We start from the raw sequence: 10,107 nt of genomic DNA on the forward strand, positions 1-10,107 counted from the left end.
GTGCCATTCTACAGTCGACACCTTAACAGGACAGGAAACAAAAGAACTGTGTGTGTGTGTGTGTGTGTGTGTGTTCTACCCCAGGTGTGAGTGGGGGGTGGGTTCTGCTCTTTTCTGGAACATTCCACGTCCTCCCTGGGGGTCATTTTCTAACTCCTCAGAACGTCCAAGAGGTCAGTTGTCAAGACAACGCCGTAGAAAGCCCACAGTACCCACCCCGCCCCCCAACTCCTACATGAACACGGACTCTCCTCTACAGAGAGGTTCTCAAGGGTTCCACGACCTGGTGCAAACCGGGAGAAGAAAAGAGCGTTTATCAGGTCAGACATGACCAACGCAGGAGCCTGATACCAAATACGATAATGAGGGGCTGGACGAGCCCCTCCCACCACTGGAAACTGGGGGAGGCGGAGCCCGAGGAGGAAGTTGTGACAGGCCGGATCAGCACGTCAAATCTCCGTTTGCATCTGTGATGAAATACTCAGCGTTGAGAAATTATTTCCCATAATCCCCCGGCCTGCTGGCCAAGTCTGGCAGGGAAGCTCCTCCCACCGTGAAGTCCAGGACCTTGCCCTGCTCCACCACTCCACCCCCGGGCTTCCTCCACTGGAATGTGTGGCCAGGGAAGCCCCGCCCCTCGGGCTGCACGCGGCTCCGACAACAAACTCCATTCGACGCCGCGGCAGAGCGCCGTGATCGTGTTGCGTCACCGTGGTCAAAGGTCAGCAGGGTCCATCAGGACCTTCAGAGAACTCACCGACCGACCCGACCAGGAAGTGCGGCGCTGAGCTCATTAGCGGTTTAAATTCGTTTCGTGTTTCTGGCACTCGCCGCCCCTCGCGCCGCATTTCACGGCCCGCGCCGCGCCGAACGCGGAGTCGTGGCGAGATGTCCGGCCGGAGGGACGGAACTGAGACACGCCCGCTGCATGGCGGCTCTGGTTTCCTCTCCGCCCGACACGTCTGGAGAAGACACCTGATCCGCCGGAGCGGTGCCAGCCATCACCCGCGAACCACGCCGGCTGCCAAGACACAAAGGCGCGGCTGAAACGCCGCCGCCGCCCCAAGATCACGGCGCAACAAAACAACGTTTAAAAAAGCCGAGCCCGACTCCACAGCCTGGTCTCATGATGTTCCTCAGAGAGACAATAGCCGGTGAGCTCATGTCCTCGTGACCGCTCATATCTCCTGGACGTCTGGATGGCCTGTCTGTGGCAACACACTGCGGCCCAGGGACTTGGGAGTTGTAGGCGTGGCCAGGATTGGCCAGACGTTGACCCCGCGCCGGTCGGGCCTGAGAAGGCGGGGTTTTATTTTCATCTGGAGCTTCAGCACGATCTCGGTTCCAGCGTCGGATCTCCAGGCCTCTCCTGTGACCCTGAGCTCCTCTGATCGGCGTTTTGGAAGAGGAGGCAGATTATTTCATTTTAGGGATCACATGTAGACACACGGAGCCCCAACAAGGTCCAGCTGGAACCCCGTCATCATCCGCCTTCATAAGAACCAGACCGGGGCGCTGAGGTCACGTCAGAAGAAGCCGAGAGCAAAATCAAACAGAGCCGCGGCGTTGTCACCTACCGGCCGAATTTCTCAGACACGTCTCAGATGCGACTCGCGCCGGCGGCGAGAGCGTGTGACCCCGTACCACGGCACCATTAACACGCGCACAGACGGACCTGAAGAGGGTCCCCCCCCCCCAAAAAAAAAAGGTGGGCGTGGTTCTACAGATGGGACCCGCCTCCCCCAAACCAGCAAACAAGCTGCCGTGCACGAACGACACGGTGACACGCAGAGCTATGGCGGTACAGACGTGGGGGCCAATTCTTCACCCTCTGGACCCTCAGGGGCCATTTTATCTGGAACAGCAAATATTGATTCAAGGTAGCAACTCGCCGACGGACGTGGAAAACGCCTCCTCACCTCTTCTCGCCGCTCTCCACCGGCTCCCGGTAGCTGCTCATATCGAGTGTAAATCCTTGATGGTGCCTACAGGGCTGTGAATGGAAGTTCTCCCTCTTACACCAACACACTACTAGCCAGATACACTCCTGCACGCCCTCTCAGATCTGCACACGAAACAAGACTAAAAAGTCCCTCTTCATGGGTTCTCTGATCCCAATCGACTCTGTTCTCCTTCATTGTCCCTGGCTGGTGGGACAACTTGTCCTGCTCCATTCGACTAGTAGAGACTACCACCAGCTGAAAACCCACTTGTTCAAAAAGTATTTCAGACGAATCCCCGCAGGTTCTATTCCTGACAAGTTCAGCCTTATCGGGGCTCTTAGTTTTGTAACTCAAAATCTATAGAAACCGAATGAGAAGTCGCTGGTGTCCTCGTGTAAGTCGCTGTGGATAAAAGTAAAATAAAACGCCAGAGTGGGACTCCGCGAACGGCCCAGTCCGCCCCAGGGCTCATTTTTACTGTGGGAACGTGACCTTTCAAATCCGCCAACAATTAGCTGGTAATAAGGAGGCTCTTTTTTTTAACGACCCGGATCCAGCCTGTAGGCTCGGGGGGCCCGAGAACCCCGGCGGGGTTCCGAGAACTGCCGCGGAGGAGCGGCGAGGGCGGGGACGCGCCTTCGTACGCGCCGCTGCACGGCAGAGCTGAGAAAAATGTGGCGGTCGAACAGAAGGCGGGATGAAAGCTGGATGTGGCGGCGGCGCTGATGCTATCGGAGGAGCCGCATGGCAACGCACGGCCCGGTGAGCAGCGGTCCACAGAACCGCGGGCTGAAGGGAACAAACAGCCACTGTTGAGTAAATCACAGACCAGTTCATTGCTTTTTGATGGCAGGTCACATTCTAATCACTTTAAATGTGACATATTTCGGTGAAATCGACCATTAGAACGGATCTAGAGTAGACGCCCGTATCCAGAGCCACTTACAACGTGCTTCCATGTCACCATGGATGAAGTGGTCAGTTCTGGTTCACTAGGACCCCCAACTATGAATACAACCTTTTTATTCACTCTGTTCTAGTTTCTATACAGAAGTCAGACAAGAAGAAGGTTACAAGTTCATCTAAATATTCTCTAAAGAGGAAGGTGCCGCGTGAAGGTGCTCAGTGACTGAGCTGGAAGTTCATTCCACCACAGAGGGGCCAAGACGGAGAAGAGTCTAGATGAGCGTCTTCCTTTTACCTTCAGAGATGGAGGGACCAGGCGAGCAGTACTGGAGGCTCGGAGTATACCAGGTGCAGTGCGAGGTGTAATATGGGATGTGAGGTAGGATGGTGCTACTCCATGACTGGCTTTGTAAGCCAGCATCTGATGCATGCCAGGTATTAACGCAGGTGGTGGTTCCTCAGGATAGATGATTGAATCAGGGGAAGCCACCAAACTCCAGTTATATGAGATCGAAGAGAACTAGATGCTGTTCAACAGTTACGTTCGAACGCCTATAGAACTTTAGAAGATCGATACCATAAAGAAAGCCGCTCCTGAACTGGTGTGGGTGTCTTATGTTCACGCAACTTCCTCAAGGTCATCTGGCCATCTTACCACAACTCAACTTTGGAGTTTTAATGGTGCATTTCTGACGTCCATATTCCGCCATCGCGGAAGGAGGAGGAGGAGGAGGAGACTCCAGGCCCAGGTACCAGGGTCGAGGACGACCAGGTGCACCCGTTCGAGATACCGGCGGGGGTGGGCGTGACTTGCCGATTTGGCAACTTGAAAACGCATCACAGCCAGTTTGCCTGGAGCTGTCTAAACGATGAACAACGATGTCGTCACCATTAATATTTCTACATCACAGTGCTTCTTCTCCGTTCTTCTCTGGCCACGTCCACCCACCCACAGTGACTATTCATTTACACGTGGAGATAAACGGAAGAACCCTAAATTAACCGTTTATCTGCGAAGGCCCGGCAGCCGCTCCACCAGCAGGTCTGGAGCTGATGAAGCTGGTTCTTCACTACATCAGTCAGCTCGCTAATCATAGAGCAGGGACCAGGATGGACCTGGGAGATGCACCCGTGTCATCCAGCAAGGAGGAGCCGATCAGGCCCAAGAAATCCAGGTAGCTTCGTCGCGTCCATCCGAATGGACATTAATATATTAATGCATTATTACCGGTGGAGGCTCGCCCTGAGCTGTACACCTGTTCCTACACCGCGCCGTGGGCCCGGCGGGGACGAGGGGGCGGGACGAGACGCGAGAGACGGTCACGTGCTCCTCACGCAGCCATTACAGCTGGCCGAGGGGAGCGTCAGGAGGACGTCCAGAGAGAAGATGACGCTGAGACGACAGAGAGCAGCGTTGTTACGGGCAACTGACGGAGCATGAAGGGCCAGACTGAATAATTAATTAACAGAAACGTGGAACCGGAACGTCAGCAGGACAAGGATCCCAGATTCTAAATCAATTTCCCCCGAAATACGGTCCAAAGTCAACATTGCAGACGCAGACACACACACACACACTCAGAGCCATCAGGCTGCGCGTGTGAAACGCTTCTGACAGCGACGTTCCCGGAACCGTCCCCGCCAGTCACTCGGGTCTCGTTACGCGCCCTGCGACACCTCCAACCAAAACAGTCAGCAGGACACAGACGGTCACATGACGCCGGAGCACCAGCCACACGCGGCCATTTAAAACCCAATTAATAAACGCTCGTACGGTACTCAGCCCTCTGGCCGCTTCTGAATCGGCTGGCTCGGTATGAAAACGGCAGCCACACACACGTCCGCGGCTCGGTACGTACGTGGCCGAGGTTGACGAAGCCGTGTTTCTGGGCCACGCGCTGGGCCTCCGCCGCTCCGCCGGTGACGTGGACGGCCCAGGTGTTGGTGTAGACCCTCTGGCTGAGGGCGGACACGGCGAGGGTCAGCAGCAGCGGCAGCGGCAGCAGCCGGGCGGGCCGGAGATCCATGAGAAAGCAGACGAGCCCGCCGCGTCCCTCGCAACAGGAAGCGTCCCCAGCGGCCCTGCGCCGGCCGAGTCAGCGAGGGTGCGGTTTCACCAGTTCAGGGGTCACCTGCGGGGAGGAGCAGAGAACATTCAGGTGCGGGGAGGCGCCCATTTCACTCCTCCGACACACTATGGGAGCGGAGGCCCAGGCCGAGGTATTATCTGAGCCAACATCAAAAATACAAGGGGACGAGAAACCGTACAATCGTGGCCAAGGGGTCCGACAACGACACAAATACTGTTTTTTTTGTTCCCCCCCCCCAAAGTTTGCTGCTTAAGCATTTTAGATGTTTTTGTCAGTTGTTTCTGTGCTGTTTTTAAGTACAGGGTGGGCCATTTATATGGATCCACCTTAATAAAATGGGAATGGTCGGTGACATTGAACACATTTTATAACTCATGAAAGAATAAAGTTACGTTAAAACCAAGCACACCATTGTTTTTCTTGTGATATTACCAATAAATTTGATGTGTCACATGACCCTCTGCCTATTGAACAAAACAAAAGTTGGATCCAAGATGGCCGACTTCAAAATGGCCACTATGGTCACCACCCATCTTGAAAAGCCCCCTCACATATACTAATTTGCCACAAACAGGAGGTTAATATCACCAACCATTCCCCTTTTATTAAGGTGGATCCATATAAATGGTCCACCCTGTATAATTACTGGCATTTTGTAAGATTCAAAGGCTTTCCCCCGGTCCTCAGAAGTCCAGTCCCTAAACTTTTTACAGAATATCAGTCGGTCCTTGATGGTTTTCTTGGAGAGAAACGTTTTCTTTGCTGCCCTTCTTGACACCAGACCATCCCTCCAGATGACTTCTCCTCACTGCGGGTGCAGATACCCTCCCACCCGCCTGCTGCCATTCCTGAGCAAGCTCTGCACTGGTGGCACCTTGATCCCGCAGCTGAGTATTTGTGTCACTCAAAACTTTTGGTAAGTGTAATACTTTTGGCCAAACGCTCACGACGAACTTCTTCTTTAGTAACCTCACGTAACGCTCACGACGAACTTCTTCTTTAGTAACCTCACGACGAACTTCTTCTTTAGTAACCTCACGTAACGCTCACAACTAACTTCTTTAGTAACCTCACGTAACGCTCACGACGAACTTCTTCTTTAGTAACCTCACGTAACGCTCATGACGAACTTCTTCTTTAGTAACCTCACGTAACGCTCATGACGAAATTCTTCTTTAGTAACCTCACGTAAAGCTCATGACGAAATTCTTCTTTAGTAACCTCACGTAACGCTCATGACGAACTTCTTCTTTAGTAACCTCACGTAACGCTCATGACGAAATTCTTCTTTAGTAACCTCACGTAAAGCTCATGACGAAATTCTTCTTTAGTAACCTCACGTAAAGCTCATGACGAAATTCTTCTTTAGTAACCTCACGTTACGTAACGCTCACGACGAACTTCTTCTTTAGTAACCTCACGTAACGCTCACAACGAACTTCTTCTTTAGTAACCTCACGTAATGCTCACGACAAAACTTCTTCTGTAGTAACCTCATGTAACGCTCATGACGAACTTCTTCTGTAGTAACCTCACGTTACGTAACGCTCATATTGAAATTCTTCTGTAGTAACCTCACGTTACGTAACGCTCATATTGAAATTCTTCTGTAGTAATCTCACGTTACGCTCATGTTGAAATTCTTCTTTAGTTACCTCACGTAACGCTCATGACGAAATTCTTCTTTAGTTACCTCACATAACGCTCATGACGAAATTCTTCTTTAGTAACCTCACGTAACGCTCATGACGAAATTCTTCTTTAGTAACGCTCGTAACAAAATAAATCTTTAGTAATCTCTCAGAAAATAGAAGGAGCACAAAAACGAGACATCCTAGATCTGAATGAATTACAACAAAACCACACACAAAATGATAAATTAAAATCGAATTGGTCTGGATTTGGAGTCACACTCCAAATTAAAGTGGAACTCGCGCTCATCTCGGTACCTAACGGCAGTCAGGCCACCTCTGGTGAGCACATATTAACAATGGGGCCCCGTTAAGAAAGCGGCCCCGTAATCAGAAGGTTGCTGGTTCGAATCCCAATCTGCCAAGGTACCACTGAGGTCCCCTTGATGAAGGTCCCGTCCCCACACACTGCTCCCCGGGCGCCTGTCATGGTGCCCACTGCTCACTCAGGGTGATGCAGGGTTAAATGCAGCGGTGGAAAAATGAAGAAATCGGTGTGGCAGCAGCGGAGACTCAGAGCTCCTCGAGGAGGTGGTGAGAACTTCAGCTCAGTGCACCATCGCGAGCCCGAATTTCAGCAAGCTGAATAATGTCACTTAACATTTGGAAAGGACGTTATTTAAAATTGTTGAAATGATTTCACAGCAAAATATTCAGAAGAGTGAATAAAACTGAAACGGTTTAAAATTGTATTATTAGCGATACTTTACCTGCTTGTTTAGATTTTATTTTCACTATTTTTTTTTTTATTTAAAATTAAAAAATTGGTTAACCCGTGTTTAATACGTTGTATTTTCGTGGTTTTATTCTCGCGTACGCCACAAATTTTCGATTTAACGGCCTTCGCTCTGACCGCCCGTTCACGCTGCGTAACCCACTTAAACACAAGAGGACTTGGTCTGCGGAATATTCCACAGGTCTCCGTATCGAGGGTAACCGCGTCACGGGAAGATCATCTGACATCTCGGCTGGAGGCGATGGGTTAGATTACGGACGAAGGTGGAGGAGATGAAAACGAGGTTGGAGGTGGAGGCGCTCCACAGCAGAGGAACCGGAGAGGAACCGGAGGCTCCACCTTCCGTGCAATGTTCATCTGAAGCCCCAGTGGGGAAGCCTCCCGGTTAGGACTTCAGAAGGCCCAGAAGATCTGGTTCCTGCGTTGACGTGGGGCCGTGAGGTTCGCCCTGGACACCCACCACAGCGCCTCAGAGCCGTTTTACAGGCGAGAAGATCTCACGAGCAAAGATCACAACTTAATAAAAGCTGAGAATTCTCAGATTATATGTTATAATGAAATGGACAAAAGCTTCAGAGTGAATACACAGATGTGGGATCTACGGCCCAGATGTGGAATTGCAGGAACGCCGCACCCACCGACGCAGGCATGAAGGAGAACCACAGCTGAGGTTCGAGGACGTCCCACCATGCATCTGGCCCGCGACTGGAACAAAATGGACCAAACCGAGAACCACGACACACGAAATCCTGGTATTTGCAAAGATTCAAATTCCAGCCAAATGAAGAAAGTGGCCGAGGGAGGAAGAACTGGGGAAAATAAAAGAGAACGTTCCGATATCTCGTCATCAGCTACGTACAAGAACCATTTTCCATTTTAAATCCAGGCCAGGACGTTCATGGTCTCGGTACGTGTTCTATTCTCCACCAGAACCGGTGCAAAGACGTTAAAAAGCACCAACGGTGAGAACACTAGAGAAAAACATGCGAATAAATTGCATCATAATGAACCAGAGTTAAAACTCCTGTGAAAAAGAACGCTTCCAGGAGGCTCAATAATTCCCTTTCTGGGACTTTATCAGCGCGAATTGACGCCGGAGAAGAGGCACGAACCCGCGGCTCCACCGGCAGGTGTCCGGGCGGCCGGTCCGACAACTCACCTCCGGTCCGGCGCCGCCGCACCACGCCCGGCCTCACGCCTCTCCGCTCGGCCTTTTAACCCCACCTGAGCGGCGGGCGGAGTCGGGGGAGGACCGAGCGGGAGGGTCAGAGGTCAGGGGGCTCCGGGATGTTCGGTTTTACCGGGACCCGCGACACGTACCTGCGTTGCGCCGACCGGACCGGACCGGAGGAGTCGCGCCGGGAGAGTGCGGGCTGGGACGGAAGCGCCGCGGGGCTTTAATCGGCTCCTCCCCGCCGGGCGGGTTCCGAGTCGCACCAGAAAGTTTTTACAAAAGCAGCTCTGAAGTCGCACAAGTCGCCGTCACGCACCGGACCGACGGCGATAAAATTCTCTTGCGGAGAAACTTCCCCTCATGTCGGCTGTCCGGCCCGGGTCCCGCCGCTAACACCCACCGGTCGCGGAGCGACGTCGTCCCCGGGTCGAGATCAGAGCGCAGCCCCGGCCGGAGTCACGGTCTCCCGGCGCCGCCTCACATAACAGTCCGCTCCTCCGGGCGTCCCTCTCGGACGCCGCGACCCCCGAGCTCTCAGAGCGGCGAGCCCCGCGGGACGCGCCTCGGCCGCGGACTCATGTTCCAGAAAAGCGGGAGTAAAAAGCCCGAAATGGAGAAGGAGGGACGGTTTAAAAAAAAAAAAAAAAAAAAAAAAGACCCGCAGAGCCGCGGCGGTGGTCCTCGCCGCCCCCCCCAGGAAGTGCGTCATCGCCGGGGATCGGGATTGGCGCCGCCCGCCTCGGTCCCGGGATTCCGCTGCGGCCCGAGGGCGCCCCCTGCAGGATTTAAAAAGAAGTAACTAAAATAAACCCAAGTAGCGGAGTTTGACCCCGGTTTATCAATCCAGTTACATTCAAATTCAATTTTAATTATTCACGTACACAGTCGTACACGGTACGATATGCAGTGAAATGCTTGTACGACTGCTGTCGGCCTCAATATTACGAATATTGCAAATATAAACAAGTATCACAATTTTTTTGTTTTTAAACGTAACGAAAAGGTGTGCAAATTTAAAGTGAAGTGAAGTGATCGTCACATGTGATACACAGCAGCACAGCACACGGTGCACTCAGTGAAACGTGTCCTCTGTATTTAACCATCACCCTGAGTGAGCAGTGGGCACCATGACAGGCGCCCGGGGAGAAGTGTGTGGGGACGGTGCTTTGCTCTGTGGCACTTTGGCGGCTCGGGATTCGAACCGGCAACCTTTTGATTACGGGGCCGCTTCCTTAACCGCTAGGCCACCACTGCAGGGTTTAGTGGACTCAACGGGTGGAGAGGTGGACGTTTGGCCCGTTCTTCCAGCTTGTTGAACCTCTCAGGCACCTAAAGCAGGTACGTACATTTACATTTACAGTATTTACCAGACGCCCGTATCCAGAGGGACTTACAACGTGCTTCCATGTCACCATGGATGAAGTGGTCAGTTCTGGTTCACTAGGACCCCCAACTATGAATACAATCTTTTTATTCACTCTGTTCTAGTTTCTATACAGAAGTCAGACAAGAAGAAGGTTACAAGTTCATCTAAATCTTCTCTAAAGAGGAAGGTGTTGAGGTGCAG

The 10,107-nt window shown here is 52.4% G+C and overlaps 1 protein-coding gene across 1 annotated transcript in view; it reads right to left on the reverse strand.

Moving 5' to 3' along the window:
* Positions 1 to 9,142, reverse strand: part of LOC114781675 (furin-like) — a 31,826-nt gene extending 22,684 nt beyond the window's left edge. The window contains 2 exon segments of the mRNA XM_028968008.1: positions 4,709 to 4,981; positions 8,941 to 9,142. Coding sequence (XP_028823841.1) covers positions 4,709 to 4,876 — 168 coding nt within the window. The 5' untranslated portion in view covers positions 4,877 to 4,981; positions 8,941 to 9,142.
* Positions 9,143 to 10,107: the final 965 nt, after the last annotated feature.

The sequence above is a fragment of the Denticeps clupeoides genome, unplaced genomic scaffold (genome assembly GCF_900700375.1).
Source record: "Denticeps clupeoides unplaced genomic scaffold, fDenClu1.1, whole genome shotgun sequence".
Classification (NCBI taxonomy): domain Eukaryota; kingdom Metazoa; phylum Chordata; class Actinopteri; order Clupeiformes; family Denticipitidae; genus Denticeps; species Denticeps clupeoides.